The 24,142-nt window shown below is 50.6% G+C and overlaps 2 protein-coding genes across 5 annotated transcripts in view; both read right to left on the reverse strand.

The window, feature by feature from the left end:
- The window catches only part of NUP93 (nucleoporin 93), a 79,032-nt gene extending 67,555 nt beyond the window's left edge, over positions 1-11,477 (reverse strand). Inside the window, exons 1-3 of one of the 4 annotated variants that reach the window (XM_042027393.1) lie at positions 11,440-11,477; positions 4,989-5,202; positions 4,313-4,430 (exon numbers count right to left, since the gene is read on the reverse strand). In XM_042027393.1, the coding sequence (XP_041883327.1) occupies positions 4,313-4,430; positions 4,989-5,167 (297 nt within the window). In that variant the 5' untranslated portion in view covers positions 5,168-5,202; positions 11,440-11,477. Of the gene's footprint in view, positions 1-4,312; positions 4,431-4,988; positions 5,203-5,338; positions 5,360-11,004; positions 11,094-11,434 lie in introns of those variants that run through there. The other 3 variants (XM_042027395.1, XM_042027394.1, XM_042027392.1) reach the window with 3 other exon arrangements.
- Positions 11,478-20,411: 8,934 nt separating this feature from the next.
- On the reverse strand, positions 20,412-21,850 carry LOC121664240 (metallothionein-1). The gene is made up of 3 exons (XM_042027401.1): positions 21,654-21,850; positions 21,251-21,316; positions 20,412-20,678 (listed from the first exon to the last, which is right to left on the reverse strand). The coding sequence occupies exons 1-3, from the start codon at positions 21,682-21,684 to the stop codon at positions 20,584-20,586; spliced, it is 192 nt and encodes a 63-aa protein (XP_041883335.1). The 5' UTR covers positions 21,685-21,850; the 3' UTR covers positions 20,412-20,583.
- Positions 21,851-24,142: the final 2,292 nt, after the last annotated feature.

Consider the following 24,142-nt stretch of genomic DNA (forward strand, 5'->3'; position numbering starts at 1 on the left):
AGGACAGCATAGCTTGCATCTTGGGAAGAGTGAAGAAATACCTTTTCTGAACAGAATGTCAACGTTATGTTTATATGCACATACCCCATCTTTGGGATGCAGATTTGCATGATCAAGCCTTACCTTGGATTTTTAAAAGCCAAAAAGAAACAAACAAAAAGACCTAAGCACATAAATACATGCTAAATATGAGATCAAGAATCACTTGACTAACACATTCAATTTCAAAAAGATTTTTACAAAATTTTTTTTACAAAAGGATTTTGACAATTTAGAAAATTCGTGATTTTTCCTGACATAAGAATTACTATAAAATGGATTTACTGCAAGAAGTGTTTGCTGTTCTGCATGCAATTTAATAACACAAACTTTGAAATGAGAGAGGAAAAATACAAATTCCTATAATTTAATGGCAAGCCTAGAATCTTTTACATAATCTTCCCAGCCTACTGCTCTAGTGGGAGACATTTCCTGGACTCACAACCCTTTTATGTGCAAGCAATCTACATTTTACAACTGATAAATAATTCAGATAATTAATTGAGCTGCAATTTGGTGCACTTTTTAGTCAGCACTATAGAGTACCATTTAAAGAGGTTCTGTACAGAAAAATCCCTCCTGCTTATTAACCCAAGCTGAAACTTCTATTAAGGTGAATTCCTAGATTCTCTTAACACTTTCTGAATGTCTTGCACCAGCCTTCTGGAACTTCATGCCCTAGGATGCTCCCCTCTGATTTTTCTTGCTGTGTTTTACTCTCTCTATAAGAAATAGGACATTTCCTGGCATTCTCCTTTTGCAGTGCTGATTGCCATCATTTGAGAGATTAGATTCCAACATATCTCTCTGTGCTGGCCTCCCACAGGCTGCTAGAACAGACTGCACTGGAAGAAGGAACAGAGACAATAAATAAATGCTTGAAGTAAGAATGCAGGAAGAGCTTAAGCAAACTGCCAGAGAAATCTCTAGATGCAAAGGAATGATGTGGGAACACATGGCAGGAAGTCATGAGTATTTTCATGCTGTAAGAGCTTTGATAGAATTTAAAAGTCAGCAGAACCCTAAAATTCATACAATAAAGATTTAATCATATTTGTAGCCTTCACACAACTGCAACAGTCAGCAAAGCTGTGCATTAGGTCTGTGCCTCTGGCACAAGTGCCCATATTCACCACCTTCTCCTGTGTTGTGGTGCACAGAGGCTGCGCCAATGCAGTCCCACCGCTGCTTCAGAGGGAAAAGGGCACCGCGCTGCAGTCTCAGGTGCTTACCTCAAAAAAGTTTCAGTATCTTTGGCAAATGATGCTGTAACGTATTTATGAACCAATACATGCTCAAACTGAAGCTTAAGGGACATACATGAGGAAGCACACAGACAAGAATAATTCAAGTGTTAAAGAATCTACAAATGACAATTAAGTTTCAGATGGCATTTAAGGCTAAATAAACTTGCTGCAAACCGCAGGGCTGTGAGTCTGTGTTGAGCATCAGGAAAAGACAGGTCTGAGAAAGAATAGTTGAGTCTACAACACTGGTGATAAAGTGTGAACCAAGTTCATTAAGAATATGTGAAGAAGTTTTTGCTCATTAAGGAGTAATGGTAATATCAGAAGGCACAGGCTGAGGGCTTGATGTAGAACAGAACAGGCCTTCCCAATCCACAGAATTAAAGTTTAACAGTATGCCTGTGTAAATACAGAGTAGCAGCAGAGAAACAGTAAAGTCGTGTAAAGAAATAAAACAGACCCCTCCTTCATATAACTCTGCACACTGCCTTCCAGATAAAATGGGAATAGCTTATGGAGGAAGGATTCTACACAGTGCACAGGGACAGCTTCATCTGGCCCAAAACAAACACAACACATCTGAAAAAGCCTTATTAATCTATCTAGGAACAAGGAAAACAAATCCCAACAATCATCAGGAGATATTAAAAAAAAAAAAACATAGAAACTTTTGTAGCACATCTTTATCTAAGGCATCAAATAATTTTAAGACCTTCCTGATTAATAGAGGTAATTAGAGGGCTATCAGCAGTGTCTAACACAAAGGTCCTCTTACATAACTAACAAAAACTTAATAAAAACTATTCTAAAAGTGTTGATGACTGCATACCAGAACCTACAGATGGGTACAGAGACTTGTCCATATTCTAAGCAAGTAACTTTCAGGTACAGACCACAGCTGACACCAGCCAGACAGCTTGAGATGTGACTGCAAATATCCTCAGAACAGAGGATGATGTTCTGCAAGACAACATAAAATCCTTGCACCCTGTTAACTGCAAAAACAAGCAGAGACAAAGCATTTAAAACTAACACTTTGCTCACCTGCCTCCAAGATGATCTAAAGTGGAGTCCCTTGCCATGCTTCCCCCTGCAAATCACTTTTAGCAACTATGAATGTTTTCCGCACATGGCCTGAAACAAAACGTTAAGATTCAAAGCACATAAGTACTAGGCCTCAGAGATGAGTTGTTAAAGTGATCAGTGATTAAATCACTAGTGTTAATCATGATTAAAAACAGCAAACGGGGAACTTTGATTTAAATGATTGATTTTAATCCTGTTTCTCATTTGTACTTTTTAGCTGTTTTCCTGAAGAAAGGGCTGAATCTCATTGGCTGAACTGGCCATTTAAACACATTGATTTGCAATTAACCACTGGTTTTACGTTATATTTGGAGCTTTTCCTGAACAGGAGGATACATTCAAATATTGACAAGTGATTTAAAAAAGGTACTGGAGACAAGAAAACATACCAAGATCACCACCAGATTATACCAGAATCACCATTTCAAATAAGATCTGGTATAATTAAGAAAGAAAAAAATCTCCACACTTTAGTTAGGTAACCAGCAATAATATAAAATGCAATTATTATGCAATCATATTCATTTTCTCATATGCCACAAATCTCAGCTCCAAAGAGTCAAGCGCTCTACTGCTTCTGAGCTTGAGAATCTACACTAAGATTTTTCTTACAGCAGAAAGGAAAAACAGTAGAAATCAAAGAATTAACACCAGTAATAAACCTAAGGAGAAAAAAAAAGGAAAAAAAGAAGAAAGAGGCAAGAGTTGCTGAAAAAAAAAAATCTCGACAGAATGAGGTCAAGAAAGACATGTACCAAGTTTAACATCACTGATTAGAAAGACAACAACATCAGAAATTGGAACAAAGGGATAAAATGAGAAATGACAGAAAGTGAACAATGCCAGTGGTTTAAAGCTCTCACTCTATGATCAGGCAATAGATAAAGTCTCCAGAGAGCACTAATCTTTAGTAAAAGAGAGGCCTTAGAAAACTGGGGTTAAATAAGTCTGCCTGAAGATAGGAGACCACAGGGCTCCTAACACTAACATGAGATTAAACTAAGAGCCCTCCACCCAAAATGGATGGCACCAAATGCTAAAATAAAACGTACATTAGATAAAATGGAGTAATTTCACATGCCTCCCTTCCCCTCCTGAACTTAGGTAGTTCGGCAAAACAAGAAAGAAGAGCTTACAACTCTTTTGACCCTCCTAGGTGAGCCATCTGCCAGATTGGAGAGAAAAAACAAGCTTCAAAATGATTAACCAGTAATTCAGACTGTTACCTTCAATGCAACCCACACCACCAATTCCATTACCAGCTCTTAACCGAGTAATGAATATTGCACGTTTCATCATGAAGATATTCTACGAGGGCAGGCAATGATCAGAAAGCAAAACTAGATGGGTCACAATTTCTAAGACACCCAGGGAAAATTTACAGGAAACTTTACAAGATAAAATCATCTGGTAAAGCATTTGAACCATAGCAAATTCAGTCTACCACCAAGACAAGGTTATGACATCTGAGATACAGTGAAAGAAAAAAGCTATACTCACCTCTTTTGCTTGTTGACTTAAATGCCCACTATTCCAACACTCCAAAATTGCCTCAAAAGTGGTTCCACATGTGTTTTTCCAATTAGACATAAAAAAAGGTTTCAGAACTATGAGACAGGTATCCCTGGGCAATTTAGGCTTGCAAAGCCAAGAAAGACAGGTCCACGAAGGGAGTAAGTATATGTACCTAGTTCCTCTTAGTTCCTCCTAGTTCAGCAAGAATTTGGAACTTAAAGTACTTCTGTTACCTTGGTACTTAGTGCTGCTTCTCATGGCTAACTCAAACATCTTTCAGCATTGAAAGCAGCATCTCTCCTCTAGCCAGTGAATTAAACAGAGCGCAAGACCATCTCCACAGAATCCTTATAACAGCTCTGAATCACAAAACAGGAATGGCGCTGGCAAGGGCAGTGTAATTCACATGTCAGAAACGTCCCTACCTGGATGTCAGTGTCCTTCACAGGTTCAAGAGGCTCAAATGTAGTGGCTGCACTTAGACTCTCAAGTCGCTGAGAAATGTGGGATATATCAAGCCCTCTAGACCCAAGAAGAACCGACCTATAAGGAAGAAATTGTACAGATATGAAATTAGTATTGAACAGACAGAACCTTAAACCCAGACTCATTGGCAATATTTAGGTCAGCAGCTAGCCATGTACAGACAGTGCTCCCAGATGTGTTACAAAAACTGCACAGAACCAAATTATGAACAGCCCTATGTGTCTATGTAAACACCTCAGCCCTGCTGAACTCTTTCTGCTGTTCCACTGCAGTGTTGCACAACTGCCAAGTCCTTCCAAAAAGAAAAAAAATGTACACCATGTTGGTAAACATCTTCAGCAGCAGCCAGAACAAGGCACTGCACTTTCTGGCTTTAGTGTCCAAAATCAAGAACAGTAGCTCCTCAGATAAATCCTTCAATTATCCTATTGTTTTTTGGAAGAAGGAGAAAGGTTGGAGGAAATAAACCAGAACACAAGCTTTGCAGTCATTCTAAAAAACAGCTTTGCAGTCATTCTATTTCTCCCAGGAGGACTCCCCCCACGTTGGAAACCAAACCCATAAACAGCTTCCACGCTGTGTGCAGAGTCTCCAGTGTCAGGGCTCTGTACTTACGCCTTCACATCCGCAGTCTCCTGGGAGGTGCGGGTCAGGGTGCGGGAACGCAGCCGCTCCCCGGCCTGCTGGATCTCCTGCAGGTTGCGTTCTACGTGCGGGAGCTCGGAGATCCCTTCTGTCTCGGCTGCCAGCTGCTCTGCCTGCTGCAGCAGCTCTCCAAAGCCTTCCGTGTCCATCTCTGCTGCAGGCTTCGCTCAAGACTCACAGAAACCTTCAGAGAAAAAGGGACAATTCTTGCTCAGCTATAAACAGTTTCTACACTTGTAGGGTCACAGACAGACCAGCAAGAGCAGGTCTTCTAGAACAGGATACATTGTCTATCCTCCCCAGGCATTAAACATCAAAACCTTTCAAGTGGTCCTTCAAGAGAGCTTTCCCTCGCAGGACTACAGTCTATGGATCTGTCAGAAGTGGGATGCAGATGCCGTATCACAGTTCATATTTTGCCTTGATACAGAGGAGGGTGAAAGCAGAGAAGTCCCTGTGAAGAATTTGGTGTTACTTTAGCTATAAACTACTTGCATACACACATAAATACAGTGCTCGGAGAGCTGGACTCTTGATCCTTATGGGTCCCTTCCCATTCTATGATTCCATATTTTTATATATTATAACGATAGATGCATACATGCGCATGCATAGGAATATATGAGGGCTGAAAACACAAATAAACATAAAGTTAAATTAACAGCAAAACAGTCGAGCTATAGATGCACACAGACAGCCATAACTAGCTATCTATTAAAATGTGTTACTCCATATATCATTAACCCCCAGCCAAAAGAAAAAAGTGCATGTTGTTCCAGTGTCTAAATTCAACGCCTGCAGAAAGTTTTACCAGTGTGAGAATTCCTTGCATTGACTCAATGACAGAATAATTAAAGAAATTAAAGCACAAGGCAAGGGCTGTAACAGAAGAGGCATTAAATGCATTGTGCAGTTCTAAATTCAGAATGGAGCATGTCATTTTTACAGAAAGGACAAAAGCATTTGTGCTTGGGATCACTACGGAAAAAGACACATAGCTGCAATGGTGTCCACATTAATGAAATATGAAACCCAAAGCCTCAGTTTCACACACCAAATCATGGTTTGCAGCTAAACCAGCTACAAGCAATAAGCATCAGGCACCTCTGTAAAGCCACAAATGATGACAAATCTGTGGTGCTGAATGGTGCTACAGAGATGGAAATCTTCAGTACAACCGCTCTCTCCTAGCTTTTGCACCCAAGCCCAGAGGGCCTGGGATTAATAAAGTCAAACCAGATCTCAAGCATTAACTCCAGCTGTTATTATTTACTCAAAAGTAAAATCAGTGGAGACTATCTTGTTCAAGGGAGCCTCCTAAGAAGAAAACAGGGATCTTTACTAATCAACAATAGCCTGCAATTCAAGTATTTCTTGGTATCCCTCAACGATACCAAAGCAATTTTACAGCAGAATTTGAACATTCCTCACGTTTTCAGTCTCACCATTTCCAAGTACAACTACCCAGCAGCAGTAGCAGTGCTTTCCTCTGTCTGGACAAATGATTTAAAAGCACTGCATGATGATTCATTCAGACATATGCAGTTTGAGAGAGAAACCGATCCCTCCTGCCTGGGTGCCAGGACAAACCCTTACAGCAGCATCCAGGAATGGAGAATTGCACAAGCACACCCCACACACTTCTGGAAAACTGGGGGAGGGAATGATCGTATTTGCAATGACTTGTTAATCAGGTGAGATAGCAGAGACCGGATCTGTTTGAACAGATTAGCCTGCCACTGAGACGGGGAACAGGGAGGAGGAGGGTGGAAATCAGCAATTTCATGCCCTGCAATGCAGTACAGAACATCTTTCCAGTGTTTACTTGCAATAACTCACATGCACCCCTGCCAGGAACAGCCTCTGTTGGCAGACACTGACCAGAACAGCCACACCCCTGTACATTTAAGAACTGATCGGATCCTCCAGGAGCAGTGACTGCGAGAACAACACAGACATCAGCTTGATTTGATCTGATCTGGTCCACTTTCTCTTTTCATTACCAAGATGAAAAAGCTGTGAGTATAAGAAGAACCAACTTCTCAGAGTGCTGAAACCAAAAGAGTGAAAAATCAGTGCTACAGAATTGCACCCAAACCTGCACTTTTTAGCTGTAGAACACCACGTTAATACCATGCAAGGTCTGTCACATAAGTTTGCCTGTGTAGGACAATTGCAACAATTCTGTGAGACTGAATCCAATTCAGCAAACATGGAATAAACTGGTTACTTTGGAGCAAGTTAAAGTATCTGTGATTATAACCAAGCACTGGAAGTAACATCTCAAAGCTTAGAGAGCCAACACTAAACAGATTTTTCTAAGTGATAGAATTCAAACATTTAGACTGAATATTCATATACTCGTAGCAAACAACTTTGTCTCCACCCTGACAGAATTTACTGCATTCAAGAGACTGCAGTCTGACTCTTCGAGCTGCTGTGCAAGGTAGAAACTGCTACCACAGTAACGAGCACAGTGATGGCAGATTTTCATGTCTGGCTGGGGAAGGAGCAACAACTGACACCTAAGGGAAAGAAAATACGTCAGAAATTAAATTAACTTCGGTGAAACCAGATTGACCTTGGGCTAAAAGCCAGGACTGAAAAGGCCCTTCTGTAAAACAACTTTGATGACTTATCAATAGAAGCTGCTGCATTAGACTACGATTCCATTAAACCCCAGTTTAATTTCCCCAACATTTAAAACCACACATAAGCACTATATATTGTACAAATGACTAAGTTTAAGCCAGAAAGAAACCAGAAAAGATTACAAGTTTCTTAAGTCTATTCAGACTGATTATAATTGATGATGTCTTACCTAAAAAACATTTAAAAACTTCTCAAGAGTACTACAATGCTACCTAAGGAAGAAAACTGTAGCTATTCTACTCCAAATATGGCCACGATGAACATTTTACTGTACTGGATTCAGAAAGACACAAAGCTGAAATACTCCAATGCATGTGGAAGTGTCTGTTGTACTTCACACACTGACAGGGTTTGTGTCAACTAACCAATTAACTTTGAGAAACAGTAAAAAAATTAGATTTTTCCAGTGCTCTGGGAAAAGGAAAGGAAGATGTCACAGGGGAAAAGGAGAAAGAAAGCATCACCCACTCCATTCAGAGTAGCTGATGGACCAAGAGTTCCACAAGTTGCAGAAAGATTCTTCAAAACAGGAAACAAAAAGAAAGAAATCCCATGATGGCCTCTCGAAGAGGCTCCCACCTCAAAGTGCTCAAGAGACCCAGTCTGATGAGTCAGGATCAGCTTCTTGTGGAAAGAAAATACAAGAGCACAAGTAGTAAGAGCAAGCCAGCAATGCTCTACTTCCTACAGTCAAGATCTGATGTAAAAGTGCTTCTTCGACATGTTCCAAGCCTGGGCTGCTACAGAGAGTGGAGCAGCTTCTGTCTACTAAGCTAAACATGAATAAGTAAAAGATCCATTTTGCAGACCAGGGGAATTCTGTTTGAGAAGCAGCAATAATACCCAGCTCTTGCATGGCACTTGGCATAAGCAGACATCAGACATTTCAGAGAAGTCAACAACATAATCCCTGTGTTATGGACAGGGGAACAGGAGAACAGAGAAACAGATTAAGAAACAGAGATGAAAATCAAAGAGCAGGTGGACAAATGTACAACCCAAGTATCTGCTGCACATTTTCAGCACACCATCCTCTTGTCTGTAAAACACAATAACATTTATCAAACCTAACAGATGGAAAACTACCACACCCTAATTACACCAAACCCAGATAAAATCACAATAGCCCATCTTAGAAACAAATACCTTAAAGCTTCAATCTATATTTGGTACCCCATGTGGCACAACAGCCTGTTCCCCCGCAACAAAAGGCAGATGCAGGAAAATCCTGCATAGACCACACAACAACCTTCCAAACCTATTGTTTCTTCTACCACCGATCAATTAATGCTCCTCTGCCTCCTATAAAAAGGCTTTCAGTCCTGCGTATTTTCTTCATCTCATCTGTAGATAGATATGCTAAAGTCCAATCTTCTTATGACCCCAGAGAGCCCTTACAGTAGGTATGTTGAACAAAAATGGGTTTTTTCAAAGTTTTAAAGGCAGTAACATTGAGTTACTTGCACTGTGAGAAAGGACAAGAAAGGGCACACAACGCTTCTCTACACTGTTCATTATTTAAACTGGACCTGAAGAATAGGATTTGAAGTGATTTCTACCAACACACACTATCACACATTTGTCATCACTTCCTTTTACCTGCCATAAGTTCCTCATAGTGGTCTCAAGTCCCCACTGTTCTGAGTAACTGACTCTGCTGGCAGTTTTGCAATCTTACCACTCTCCCTCTTTTCCAAAGACTTAGTCTTTATTTTAAGCACCCAACTCAGCAGGGCACTAACTTCCACAGTGGGGCAAACCAACCCTCATTAGATAGAGCACTAGGTTTAGTATTTTAAATTCCATACATGAAAACTCATATCCTTCCTCCTCACCGAATTTCCTGTCACAGCAGCACCACGGAAACATTATGGATTAGATGACAGAATCACATACATTCTTCCAAGCAATTTTAAGCTTTTTCTATTTGTAAGTTTTCACAAGGAGGAGGAAAACTTTTTAAGACACAATGTAAGTGAAACAGCAGTAAAGCACACAGGAGCTGGTGTTCCTTTGTCACCATCACCTTAGCTCTCCATAACTACTGTCCCTAAAACAACACGACCAAATTGCAGAAGAGAAGCAGCCCTTCTTTGCACCTGGACTTTAATTCAAGCCCTCTCACTCACTGTTCATATATTCTGGGTTAGAATAACACTGGAATACAGATGGCGCCTAATACTCCACAGCAGTTGCTCATCAGATACCAAATACTCAGTGCATCCACAGCTCAAGGTTTAACACAAAGGCAGTTCAACACCACAGAAATCTGGCTGTTGTCTGCAGCTGGGACCAAACAGCAAAAGGAAGTTACTCTGTACACTCTGTAATGACTCTGGGAAAACCATAAACAAATAGCATTCTTTAGGTTCAGGAATAGAATTCTGCAGCCAAGGTGTGCTGTAAGAAATCCTTAGAGTCATTCTCACTGTTTTGCAGAAGTCAGTATCGCTGTTGGTAGAAAGGACTTGTGACCCGGGGTACTGGGCAAGGCCTATTCATAAGCTCCTTCAAGGATAGGCAGAACGGTCCATGTCAAGTGATTAAAGACACCTATCCTCTCCTGCATCAAACTTGCTGATCTGAAAAGGACCAAAGCCCCAAATATCATAAATGGTTTACCTTCTGTACCCTGCCAGGCACGTATGAAAGCAACACTTGGCAACTTTGTGGTTGTTTTATGGGATGATTCTTGGGGCTGTCAAGTGCAGGGACAGGAGCTGGACTCGATGATCCTTTTGGATCCCTTCCAACCCAGGATATTCTGATTCTATGAACTGCAAGGGCACACAAGCTTACCAAAACCTGCCATGAAACAGCAGTTGAGCCAGGGGCAGGGCTGCAAGCACTGTGCTTTTCATGAGTTACCACCACCGCACACCTGACAGCAGGTAGAATTTCCTTCATATAAACCTTCCAGTATCTGAAGGAGCCCTACAGCAAAGCCAGAGAGGGACTCTTTGTCAGGAATTGTAGTGCGAGGACAAGGAGTAATAGACAAACATTGAGAGAGGGGAAATTTAGATTTAGGAAGAAATTCTTTACTGTGAGGGTGGTGAGACACTAGCACAGGTTGCCCAGGGAGGTTGTGGCTGTCCCATCCCTGGCAGTGTCCAAGACCAGGTTGGATAATGCCTTGAGCAATGTGGTCTAGCAGAAGGTGTCCCTACCCGTGGGGGGGGGGGGGGGGGCGTGTTGGAAATAGATAAGCTTTAAAGTCCCTTCCAACCCCTTAACATTCTATGAACTCCTAGGAACCAACCAGTAAACCCACAGTGGTGAAGAACGACCCCCATGCACAGAACTTGAAAAAGAAACCAAACACCACACATACACAAACCCGTTCTCCTGAAACCTTCCCAGACAACGAACTTCTGCTTCCTGAAGCACCAGCACGGCACTTCGTTTAAACACTAAACTCCCCTTCTACAGCCGGGCTTGGCACTGCCGACCAGCACAACCCCGCTCGGAAGGAGACCCCTCCTCGCGCATCCACAGCCGGCCCCGCTGCGTTAGCGCGGGTTATTGACAGGAGCAGCTTCCGGGGAGCCCCAGGAGGGCCCACCAGGAGGCCTGCAAACGCTCCCAGCCAGCCTCCCGCCGCAGCGGCCTGCACGGGCCAGAGAGGGAGCCATGGGCGGGGGGCGGCTACCGGGAGCTCCGAACCCGAGGGGTAGCGGGCAACGATCACCGGAGGCGGGGAAGAAGCGAGGGAAAGAGGCGGAGTGACGCCAAGCCCCGGCCCGCCCGCAAGGCACCCTCACCTCACCTGCGCTCCGCGCCGCCCGCCGCGCCCGCCGTGCCCGCGCCGCGCGCCCCCATTGGCTGCCCTCTCGCCCTTCCCCGCGCTCCCATTGGCCGACCCGCCGCGCTTCCCCGCGCCGCGCGCTTCTATTGGCCCCGCCGCTGCTCTCCGCCGCGCGCCGGTTCCCGCCCCCTCGCGAGAACAACTTCATTGAGGCGCTCGGAGGCGGGTGCGGACCGAATGTTGGGGGGGCGGGGGGCGGCTGCCGCCGGAGACCACGGGTTCGAGGCTGCCTCCCGCCTCCCCGCGCTGCGCGGGCCGCGCCGCGGCGAAATCACTGAAAGAAGAGATTATCAGACAGAAATAAAGTGCATGGGGTTATTCCTCTCTATTCGCCCTCTCCCTTCTTAGTCACAGCTAACTCTTGCTGGCAGACCCCGTCTGCGAGCTGATTCCTTGGGAGGTAAAATGAGGATAACGAATTCAACCCGATTTTGCCTCCAATGGCCAAATACACCAACAAACAAACTCACAGCCAGCAGGTACTCTCAGCATCCCCTGTACAATGGTGTCCTGAGGGTCCTGTGTTTGGTCCCCTGTTGCGTACACACACATAATACCCTTAAACCAGATACTGCCAATGTCACAGGATTTGTCGGGCAAAATCCGGGAACTGGGAATTTCATGGACCCACAAGGGTACATCCAACAGCCTGCTTGTGTAAGAGATGATGTCTGGACCTTGCCACTGTTCCAAAACATCATCCATCAAACCTTCAAAGCTGAACAGATTCCTCATTAATACAGCCTCTATTTCCGAAAGTTCCCGTGTAAAAAGGAGTTCCAGAGGCAGCGCTGGCACCAGCCGCAGTCGCTCTCCACAATTGCGAAGTGCATGCAGGGGGTCAGGGTACATTCTTGCCTGTGGCTTCAGTTTGAGGGGAGCACTTGTCCCCGGCAGGATGCCCTGGTGGGACGGATGCCCCGGTAGGAAAGATGCCTTGGTGGGACGGTTGTCCTGGTGTGATGGGTGTCCTGATGAGATGGGTGCCCCGGCAGGGTGGTCGTGCCACCCCAGCTCTCCCTGAGCCCTTCCAGGCTCCCGGGGCACCTTTCCAGAGCGAGGAGGAGAGTCCTGGTCCGCCCGGCGACCGGCGCTGGTGCCCTCCGGAGCAGGATGGGAAAACAACCACCCTGAGGGGCTGGGACCAGGACAGAGCAGACACAGGCGGCGACCGAGGGAAGCGGGGACAGGCAGGAAGCCGGGGCCGGGCGGGCGGCGGTGCTGCGGGCAGGCAGGTGGCAGCAGATCCCTGTGGAAGGGCTCGGCGGCACCGGGAGCGGAGCCGCCCGGGAGAGCCGTTCCTGTGGCGGGACCCGGGACCTCTGCACGGGGGGAAGGGGGTGCTGTCCCCTCTGTGGTTGCCTGTCCCTCTACACTGGACGCACAGGGCGCCTGTTCCCTTGCACAAAATGCACAGGATGGTGTCCCCTCTACATCAGATGGCTGTACTCTCCGTACTGGGTGCCCGTCCCCTGAGCATAGAGTGCTTCTGCTCTCTGTGCCGGGGGGGTTAGACTGGGTATCAGTAAAAATACTTCACTGAAAGTGTTGTCAAGCACTGGATCAGGCTGCCCAGGAAAGCAGTGGAGTCACCACCCCTGGAGCGATTGAAAAGACGTGTAGATGTGTCACTTGATTTAGGGGTGGGCTTGGCAATGCTGGGGTAGCAGCTGAACTTGATTACCTCAGAGGCATTTTCCAACAATTCTAGGACTCTGTAATGTCCCTTCCGCACTGGGTACATTTCCCCTCTGCCTTGAGTGCACGTCCCCTGAGGGCAGGGTGTTATTTCCCCTGTGCACACGCGCCTGTCACCTCTGCACAAGGTGTGTTTACTCTCTGCACTGGGTGCATGTCTCGTCTGCACACAGCGCTTGTCCCCTCGGCACAGGACGATGTCCCCTCAGCACATTCAGTTCCTGTCACGTGTGCGCAGGCTGCTCGTCTCCTCTGCACACAGTGCATCACCGCTCTGCACAGAGCGCACATCCTGTCCGCACACGGCACGTGTCTCTCCGGCACATGGTGTATGCCAGCGCCACGCAGGGTCACGGACACCCATCATCCCTCCGGGATTCACACAGAGCCAGAAAAAGCGGAACTGAATGCAGCCCCATGGGCAGCTGCAGGCTGATCCTCTGGGTGTGCACCCAGGAACCCCGTGCCCTGGCTCCCCTGGGTGCTCAGGGGGCTGCATGGTCACCTCAAACCACCTCTGCAAACTGAGCTGGGCTTTTCTTCGCGGGGCTGGAAAAAGCACATCACCATCTACTTGCGTCAAGCAAAGAGTCCCCTCACCCTCCCACTATATAGAGCTGTCCACAGGCTGAGAGCTCTTCCGGCTTCATCAAAATGTACTTTTTTACTTTTTTTTTTTTTTAATAGAAAATACTCCTGAGGGGACCAGAAAGCCCCTACCCACCTCACTGAGAGCAGCTACCGGCAAGGGCAGGCACCGCGTACATCCCAGGCCAGCTCCTCACATGGGTGCCTGCACCCATTCCGCTGGTCCTGTGGCTCTCCTCACCCCAAATCCCTCCTGGGGAGGCTGGAAAGGGCACCAAGGCTAGGAGTCCCCACCTCTGCCAGACGGGCGTGCAGGCAGGGCAGGCTGGCACCGGAAGGGTGCAGAGGTGTGTGCCCACGTCCCAGCCTGGCACGCTGCTGGGAACGGGGAGCGGTTGATGCCTGGGGCGCTTCCTGTGAGGGCAAACCCCATCCGCGCCCGGCTTTGTTTCTGGTGCAGCATGCGGGCGCATGGCCCCGGGGGCTCAGTCTGCAGCCCCTCCGCTGCAGTGGCCGGGGTCGCAGCCCTGTTTCACATGGCTCCAGCAGCAGAGCCGTGCCAGTCTTCTTTTCCAGCAAAACGTCTTCCCATGCGATTGTTTCTTAAATGCATTTAAGGCAGGGCAGACCCTTAAAACCCATTTCCAGCACTACACCTCCGTTGCGACAAGCAGTGCTGGGAGGCTGCTTAGGCAAAGACACACTAATGCAATAAGGCAACACATTTAAAAGGCAAATGGGTGCTGAGCTGGGTGTTGCTTTTCTCACTGGCAAAGTTGGGTGCTGAGCAGTCTGGGCACCCCCTGCAGAGCCATGTGCTGAAGCTGGGGAAATGGCGAGTCTGAATCATCCCAGATGCCTGAAACATCCCCGGAAACTAGTATCGCCATGCTCCCCCTGTGCAGACACCTCACCTTGTGCCACCCAGCCTAGCAGAAAGGACTACCCAAGTGGCCAATTTTGCTGGTTTTTTAATTTGTCTTTTCCCTTGTCCCTGGTGCCTTGTCACCAAGGGCTGTAGGAGACTTTCCTGACAGGTAGAGCTGACCCATTGCCTGAATAAGCACAAAGGGGGTGAGGGCAGCAGGGCTGGGAACCTACATCTGTGGTGGGGCACACCCAGGAGACATGTAGGGGCAAGCAGGTGCCTCAAAAGGTGACTCTTTCACTTGGCAGAGACTTTGGGAAGCAAAATACGTCCCATGCATCTTCCCACTGCCCTCCCTCCCCCATCCCAGCAGCCACCCCTCATCTAGGCAGCCGAGAACTGCATTCACGGCTATGGTTACCTGCTCTCCTGCATCTGGAGGTCATTGCAACTTTAAGCAAGGTGCTTCCCAAAAACGAGCTGGAAAAAACTGCTTGGAGGTTATGCCCACAGCAGGAGCCAGGCACTGTAGCTGCAAGTATTTGGCATGGGGAGGGTGTAGGGAAAGTGTCCCTTTGAGGATGAATCTGCTCTGAAACAATTGGGGTTTGCAAAGTACAAGCTCTTGAGGAAGGGGGGTTTGTCCCCACTAGAATTTGTCCAAGTGCTCTCCAACAGCAGCTCAGGGTGTGCATGTTGCCAGCACACATCACCCTCCCACCCAACACGCTTATTCCCACAAGCTTTCACCCAAAGGAAGCCCCAAGCATGGTGCAGAGGCACCTGCCATGAAGCCAAAGGAAGGCTGGAGGGGACTGGAGCCCCTCCTTCCCTTGCTTGCCCACACCCCTGGGTATCTCACCTGTCCTGCCGGGAAGACCAGCACCTTAGAGATGCCCAGAGCAACCCCACATGCAGGATGAGGTCCATCCCGTGCCCTGTGAATCTCCTTTTCTCCCCCAAGGAGGTGCAGAGCCCACTTAGGGAAGTGTTTGTGAGCAGCCGTCTCCCATCCCGCAGCAACAATTCCCACACAGGTATCCCAAGTGGCGAAAATGCTCAGCCTCCAACCCAGCCCCAACAGCAGCACTCGTACCTCCAGACAAACTCCTTTATTTCCATCCAGTTTCACCACTGGTACAGATCATACAAAACATGAAAAACCAAAAAAAATAGGCTTTTTTGTGTCCCCCACCCCCCATCCCCAAAGCGTGCCGGCTATTTACAGGCAGAGGCGAGTGGCTCAGTGGCAGCAGCTGCACTTGCTGCTGGTCGGCTCCTTGCACACGCAGCCCTTGGCGCAGTTGCTGCAGCTCGCGGGGCAGCAGGAGCAGCAGCCTGGGGGCGACACAACAGTTAGGAGGTAGGTGGAAGGGACTGGTGTTCCATGGGGCAGAGGGACCCAGTGGAGAGTGGGGAACGTCACCTCTGCATGAGCAGGGCTGATGATCCCAAAGGGTTGGAGTTCTCCCTGCAGGGCAGGGGCAGACCCCCAGAGGGGAACTGGGGTAGGGGGGGTTGTCTCAATGGGCATGGGGAAGAGGGAAGGATCCCATTAGGGTCCTACAGGGCAAGAGAGGGAGTGGTGGGGTCTCCATACGGGGTCCGACAGGGCAAGAGGGGTTGTCTACAGGGCAAGACTTGGGAGGTCCCCATGGGGGTCCAACAGAGCAAGAAAGAGCTCCCTTGCGGGGCAGGAAGGTGTCCATGGGGTCCCACAGGGCAAGGAGGGGTTCCCCTACGGAGCAGCAAGGCGCCCAGGGAGTCCCACAGTACAAGAAGTTCCCCTATTGAGCAGAGAGGTGCCCATGGATGTCCCACAGGGCAGTGGCAGCTCCCTCCAAGGACAAGGCTGAGTCCCCCCTCCCTGAGACCCCCACTCACTCTTGCGGCAGCTCCGGCAGCGGCAGTTCTTGCACTTGCAGGACCCGGCGCAGGAGCAGGAATCACCTGGGGAGTGAGCGAAAGAGAGCGGAGTCAGCCGGGAGTCAGGCAGCCGGGAGTTAGGCGGGAGTCAGCCGGGACAGGACGGGGCACTTACCGGCGGCACACGTGCAGTCCTGGGGGTCCATGGCTCGGCTCGGCTCTGCTTAGCTCAATCTAGCTTAGCTCGAATCAGCTCGGTCCGGCGGTTCCGGCAGCGGTGCGGAGCAGCGCCGGCCGCCCGCTATTTATGGGGCACGACGCGGGGCGGTGCTGGCGCTGCGCACGGTGCAGCGGGGCCGCCAGCACCGGGGCCGTGCTCACCGGGGGCGGTGCCGTGCCGTGCTCATCCCGGGGGCCGTGCTCATCCCGGGGGCCGTGCTCACCCGGGGGCCGTGCTCATCCCGGGGGCCGTGCGCATCCCGGGGCGGTGCCGTGCCGTACTCACCCTCGGGCCGTGCTCACCCCGGAACCGTGCTGTGCCCGGGGCCGCGCCGTGCCCTACCCCGGGGCCGTGCCGTGCCCAGTGTGGGGCCGTGCCGTGCCGTGCTTACCCGGGTCACGGACCTGCCCGCCCACCCCTGCTCCCAGCCCCCTGCGGGGAGGCCGGGGTGTCTCACCCGCACGCCCGTCCCAGGCAGGGTGCTGCACCCCGGGGGATCGAGCCGCTGAACTGCGCGGGTTGTGGGGGTGACAGCGCTGGCATGGCACTGCCACCAGGTCCTGCACACTTGGGACAGCCCCGTGATGCTTCCCCATGTGTCCAGCGCTGTGGTGAAGTGGTGCCCCCCACCCCAGGGGTGGCTATGGGGTGCATGGGGCTGCCCCTGAGGATGAGATTGACTATTTCAGCACCCCACTGGAAAGTGGGATGGCCCTGGGCAGCCCCAGTGGGGCTGGAGTGCTCAGATGGCCTCCCAGGAGGGGTGGATCATAGAACATACAATACTATGAGTTGGAAGAGACCCATAAAGATCATCAAAGAGACCCATAAAGATCATCCTGAACCTGCACAGGACAACCGCAAAAAGCATACCATGTGCCTGAGAGTGTTGTCCACACACTTCCTAAGCACTGTCAGGTTTGGTGCAGTGACCACTTCCCTGGGGAGTCTGTTCCAGTGCCCGACTACCTTCTGGGTAGAGAACCTTTTCCTAGTACCCGACCTAAATCTCCCTTAAGTTTCATGCAGTTCCCTCGGGTGAGCATGGGGATGCAGTGTGGTAGTTTGGCATTGCCAGCTCTGAGCTGCTGGGAATTACTTTCTCATTCCCGTGAGTTTTTCACCTTGTCACAGGGTTTATGTGCCAACTGGCACGTGCCCGTGGCCAGTTCAACATCCAGCATGGAAAACAGTGGCTGGGCCAGGGCCACGCCGTCCCCGTGCCTGCAGCCCCTGCTCTTGGTGGTGTCACAGATGGGGCAAGCCAGAGCTCAGAGCCGGTGCTGTAGATGGGGCCCACCGCCGCGGAGCCCGGACCAGCGGGCTCTAGGACCAGGAGAGCTTCAGTGACCCAGGGAGGCTGTGCCAGGGAACGGCTCGTGCTTGTTTGCAAAAGCACGGGGTTGTTTTTCCCTGGCAGTGTTTGCCGGTAGCAGCGAAGCGAAGCCAGCAAGCATTGCACACGCCACTGTCTGAGCGGGAAGGAGGAGAGGTGGAATAACCGAGCACGTGTGCTGTCACTTCAAATAAACACGGGTTGTGAAATCGCTTCCCTCCCGGACACCCCCAGCGCCGTGCTTCGGGAATGTGCTGTCCCCGCGGGCCCCCCCGCCAGCGGGGCGGGTTCTGCTGCACCCGTGGTCGAGGAAAGGAGAGCCCCAATCACCCAAAATGGGATCGTGCGGGGGTGACTGTGCAGGGCCAAAGCTGCAGGGAAAGCAGGGGAATTCCCAGACTCCTGCATGTCATACATGGAGGGGCTGTGCTGAATCCCGGGACACATTGTCCCGGGCCCACATCACTGTGAGCGGGAAGAGGCAGCACAGCATCCCCACAGAACTGTATGTGAAGCTGGGATGGGGAAAGAGCCTGGAAAATGCCTGATTTCCCAATCTGAGCATTTCTACTAAATAATGAGGTCATCCTGCAAGCAGAACAGAGAGGAATGAATGAGTATCCCCTGAGCCATGGGCTTGCTGAAAGGCCATGCCAGACATCAATGGGGAGAGGAGAGCTCAGAGGGGTCTCCTGTATTACTGCTGGTATTCCAATTTCCCAGGGCACGGAGTAGTTAAACCCAAGTTTGTTCCTATGTAAGAGGAGTGCCAGGTCCAACTCTGATTTTGTAGCAGCCATAAAGTGAGGAGCAGAGCTGCAGCTGCCCAGCACAGATGTCAGGGCTCAGAGTTGGGATGCTGGAACCCCCAGTTCCCCACTTCCCCCCACCACCGCCACTCCCCTGAAGGCAGGGGACAGCATCCAACAGCTGCTCTCCATCACACTGCCATAGGGCACAGGGATGGGCACAGCACAGAGCCATGGGGCAGGACCAGTGCATACCACAGGGGCCAGCAAAGCCAGCGGGATGCCATGAGCTTTGCTGGTTAAACCACATGTTTGGTGATAAATCCCATTAGCAACTTCTCCTCCACTCTTGTCGTGGCCCACCAGTGATGTTTTTGTATAGTGGGCACTTACATCTCTCTGGGTTGGAAAGAATAAAGGTAACCCTGCTCTTTGCAGAGCGGAGTTCAGTGTGATTGCTCCATGCCTGCTGCATGCCTGCCCTGCCCTACATTTGGTGATGTAGGGGTGGCCTTTGCACCTGTTAGAAGTGTGGGGTGATGGTGACATCTCAGGGGACACCCTGAGGGAGGAGCCCTCCTGGAGCAAAGGGGTAACCCCTAGGGACTGGCACCGTGAGCAGCCCGTGGGCAGGGGTGCTGTGCTGTAGGCTGTGCCAAATCCCTGGCTGAGTCCTGGCGGTGGTGACTGGCTGGGTCAGGAAAGGTTTTTAACCTAAAAAGAGGCCATGAATGGTTGCATTTGAGGACTGCGGGGACAGGCAGAACCTGTCATGTTCCTGGGAAGCAGCAGGGTGGCATGTGGCACCTGGGGTGCAGTGTTCTGGCAGCAACATGGCTGTGCCGGGGCAGGGTGAGCATCACACCCTGACATGGGCATTGCAGGCATCACACCCCATTGTGAGCTTTGCACCCTGGCATAGGCATCACATCCCATCGTGGGCATTCTGCCCCATCACAGGCATTGCACCCCATCACATCCCATCACAAGGATCACATTGCAAACCATAGTGGGCATCACACTACGGTCTGGGCATCACATCCCATCACAGGCACTGAACCCTATTGCAAGCAGGGCACCCCGTTGTGGGGATCACGCCCCTTTGTGGGCACTGCACCCCTTGGTGAGGAACCAGGTCACCTGAGGCTCCCCAGGAGCATCCAGCTAGGCTGGCAGAGGTGGCAGGGGAATAAGCAGTGTGGTTCTGCCAGCCATTTCAACTAAATTGCCAGGAGGAAAACTAAACCTGTTTCTCTGCTGCCCCACCTGCCGTGGAAACATTCCCCCTGGAAATGGGCAGGGCTGGGGCGGTTATTACAGTGAAAGCTTGTAATAACAAGCTGCTCATTAGCCCCAAGGATCTCTGTTGGAGGAGACAGCATGGGATTTGCCTCTGGGTAACAAGAGGATGGGGGGGGAAATCCCTTGTTGTGTAGGGAAAGTGTTAAAACAAGAATCAGAGCTCCTGGTAGGGAGAGCAGAGTGGAATGGAATGGAAGACAGGAGCAAAAATAAGACGCAGGCTCTTTGCCATGATCCCCCACATGCACTGTCCTCCCGCTCCCCAGGGGAACCGCCGCATCCAACAGAAGTGCCAAGTTCCTTATGGACCTTTATATACATATCACTTTATTTAGGTAGCTTATTACATGTCAAAGTGACAAACACTAAAGAAATCTGAACACATATATAAAAAAAGACAACCAACATACACAATAAGGTTATTCTTCTTTGGCCCCCCCAGATGTGCATCACCCCTAGATGTGCAGCCAGGGGTCCCCTATTTGCAGCAGCTGCACTTGGCGGAGGGAGGCCCCTTGCAGACGCAGCCCTGTGCACACTTGGCACATCCAGCTGGGCAGCAGGAGCAGCAGCCTGTGGGAAGGACAAAAAAATATTAAGGACATTATTGGGAGGTCTCAGGCTGGGACTTGGGGGGGTCTCACTCTTTTGGAGACCTCCCATGTATCCATGTCATTCCCTTTTAGCAGCATCCCCATCCTTGGCAGTGTCTCCCAGGGTGTTTGTGCAGCCGGGGCTGGCACTGGAGAGGCAGGGGCAGAGTGTAGAACTCCCGGGGGTTCACCAGGATTCCCCCAGTCCCTCTCTTTGCAAACCCTCATGGCACCTGGCTCTGCTGGGGGTGACCGCATTGGGAGCACCCAGAAGAAATCTCAGTGCTGCTTCTTCCCCAGCATCCCCCTGTGCTAAGCCTGAGGTGCTGTTGAGGGGAATGCTCAGGTTTAGGTGGTACTGAGTGACTTGTATTGCCTGGAGAGGGGGTGGGATTCACACAGTGCTCCTTTGGGGGGAAAAAAGCCATATGTGAGGAATAAACTCGCCTCTGGCAATGCTGAGACTGATTAGATTCACTGCATACACGGACGTGTAGTGAACCCCCCCGGGGTGTTTGGGCCCCCCCCCGGGAGCTCAGGGATCCCTCTTACCTTTTTTGCACGATGTGCATTTGCAGTTTTTGCATTTGCAGTTGTCCCCGCAGGTGCAGGTGCCACCTAAAACATAGAGAAAAGGAGAAAAAGAGGTTGAGAAGAGGTGGTAGGAGGGAATACCCACAACTCAGAGATCCGCGGGGGAGAGCATTGCTTCCCCTCCGAGCATCCACTGATGATTCAGCCTCGCTCAGAGGGGAGGTCATTCCCAGCCGCTTCTCAGTGAGATGCTCCCAGTGTGACACCGCAGTGCTGGGAAAGGACTTCAGTTGCTGGCCCAGCCCGTACGAGAAAGAACATCGGGAATGGCGGAGGAGGCCGGCGGGCGGGAGTGTCAGTGTTCCCGCTGGGATGCCGGGGCTCCCGCTGCCCCCCGGGATGGAAGGAAGCGCTGCCTTACCTGTGGCACAAGGGCAATCCTGAGAGTCCATGTTTGGCTGGGCTGGGTGCCTGCTGCTGGACGCGTTGGGCGACGGGAAGAAGCTTTGGCAGGACTCGCAGCCGCCTCCTATTTATCCTTGGCCAGGCGAGAGCGAGTGCAAAACCTCCGCCCCTGCAGCCTGCACACGGCTCAGCCCGGCTCCTGCCCCGGGCGCTGCTGATTCACTCCCCGGGCGGCCCAGCGTGACCTGGGGCTCCCTCATCCCCCCGCGCCCCCTCCGCGGGGTGCTGTGGCAGCAGGGATGGCTGCCGGGGTGACCACCCGTCTCCGCTGAGGTGTTGGGAGGGGTGCAGAGAACTGCCAGATCTCATCACACAGATGACACCAGTCTCGGAAGTGTTGCTGCACTCGACAGGGCTGGGGACTGAGGGGGTGCACCCAGGGAGCCCCCACAGTCCAGCCCTTGATTGATTGATTGATTGATTGACTGATGCCAAAATCAATCTGCCAATCTGACTGGGGGGGTACATTAGTCCAGGGAGTGCCACCACTGCTGGGAAATCTCAGTCCCCTCCTCTCAAAGCTGGCACAGTGGGGTGAGGGGGACCTGGCACCATGAGGCGACAGGGATGCAGTCTCTGCTTGAGACCCTGTCCTGTGGTTCCTACACCCTCCCCGCAAGCGGGAGCAGCAACAAGCTGGACTGGCCTGGCCGGAGCCTGCCATGCCCTCCCAGTGCCCCAGGAGAGCGGCACCCACGTCCCCTCAATGCCGTGAATGGCACCTCGGGGCCTGTCTCCTTCCCGGCTGTGGTGCTCCGTCCCACTCCTCTGAATTAATTTCCGTGCACCATTAGCTGGGTGTGCAGGGGAGGAGGGTGGCAGGCAAGCTGCCATCACCCTGGTCAACTCCTCTGGCAGGTTTTACCCACGCACTCGAAAGCACAGTGAGTGTTTGGGGTGGAAGGCACAAAAAAAAAATCAGGCTTGCTGAGATTTTTGGTGTGGGGACAGTCTACTTTGTGTGCAGGAGGTATTGTCAGCTGTGGAACATCCTTCCTCCTCATCCCTGTGTTTTTGTGTGCTCTTTGGTGTCAGTGATACCCCATCCCAGCTGCCCCCTGCTTTGAGACTCCTTTGCCTTGGGGTTTTATCCCAGCTGGGCTTTTGCCAGAGGTACCTGGCTGAGGCAGTTTGTTGATGCTAATCCAGCTGAAACAGCGGCCCAGGGAGTATATTTACCACTCATCTGTCTGGGCTTGTTGGGTGACATGATGGGGAGCATTGCCAGCACCCCAACTCAGCGTCTCCTCCAGCCACTCCAGGCCAGTGTGGGAAATCAATATGGAAAAGCCCGAGGAAGGCAGAGCCAATGAGCCCCTTCCTCAACTCCTCCAGCCTGGAGCAGCTTGTTGGTGCCCTGACATGCCAGCCCTGCAGTCGTGTGAATGTCACACTGCTGCTGATGCACTGGGGCGTGATGGCAGGGGACAGTGCCAGGGACCAGGCACGTGCCAAGAGTGTTATTGTTCCTGTGGGAGCAGGGAAGCACAAACATGGGAAACACATGTGCAAAGGGTCACCTGCCTCTCTGGCTACGGCCCCCTGTACTGTGTCAGTGTCATGGCAAAGGGGCCGCATCTCCTTGGGATCTTGCATTTGCTCTGCTTCTTAGCTGAAATAGTCAGCCAAGCACTCCTGTGGTACAGTAATATGCCCAGGGAAATGCTTCCTGCCCTGTCATGATGGATACATGGGGAACAGCAATATCACTGTTGCATCTGTTGTGTCTTCCCCCACTGCCTGGCACCCCTGGCCACCCAGGCAAAAATTGTCCCTGTCTCCAGCTGGTGGTGGCCCAGGGATACAGGGACAGGTGGCTTCTCCAAAGTGGTCCCTCTCCTCCAGCCTGGAGGAAGAGGAGGAAGGTGAAGCCCACAAAATGGGAAAAGAACAATCTCTGCCATGAAAGGACAGGGTGCAAGAAAAGCTCTCCAGCATCTGTTCTCAGTCAGACCCCAGCCCTTTTTACCTCTTTCCTCCCTATCTGCACAAAGGAAAAAAGCATCTTCCAGGTGATGTAGGACTGGGAGTCAGGGCTCTGGTAGATCTTGCATTCCTCCTGGTCTATTCCGTAATTGATTTGGGATACATTCTATAATTAATTTGGCATAGGACTGGAGTAGTGGGTTGTCAGGCAGACACACAAATCAGGCTACCTCCAGAAGCAACCTGTGATTGAGGTGATAAACTGGGGACACCTTCCTGCTGTTTAAATATCCCCATGACAAGGTCTTGCCAGCCTCAGTTTGCCTTCTGGCCCCTGCCCTCCATTTGCCTGGGGGTTCTCCATCATTTAAATGGGCCTGATGCTGCTTCCCAGAGCCGAGCAAAACAGGCAGGATCCCTGCACAGCATTTATTCGCCAGCCCTTGCTATGCCAGAGCTGTACCCCTTGGCTCTCATGTCCCCTTTGTGGGATTCCTGGCTCTGTCCCCAGGCATGTCC

The sequence above is a fragment of the Corvus kubaryi genome, unplaced genomic scaffold (assembly GCF_017639235.1).
Source record: "Corvus kubaryi isolate FWS band 111438036 unplaced genomic scaffold, C.kubaryi_AGA036_p1.0 37300, whole genome shotgun sequence".
In the NCBI taxonomy this organism is placed as follows: Eukaryota; Metazoa; Chordata; class Aves; order Passeriformes; family Corvidae; genus Corvus; species Corvus kubaryi.

Bases quoted from the DNA above. Each gene is read 5' to 3' on its own strand.
- LOC121664240 (XM_042027401.1), bottom strand. From the start codon at position 21,684: ATGGACTCTCAGGATTGCCCTTGTGCCACAG. The intron at 21,317-21,653 runs GTAAGGCAGCGC...TCTATGTTTTAG, and splicing joins GGATTGCCCTTGTGCCACAG to GTGGCACCTGCACCTGCGGG. The intron at 20,679-21,250 runs GTAAGAGGGATC...TCCTTCCCACAG, and splicing joins ATGCACATCGTGCAAAAAAG to GCTGCTGCTCCTGCTGCCCA.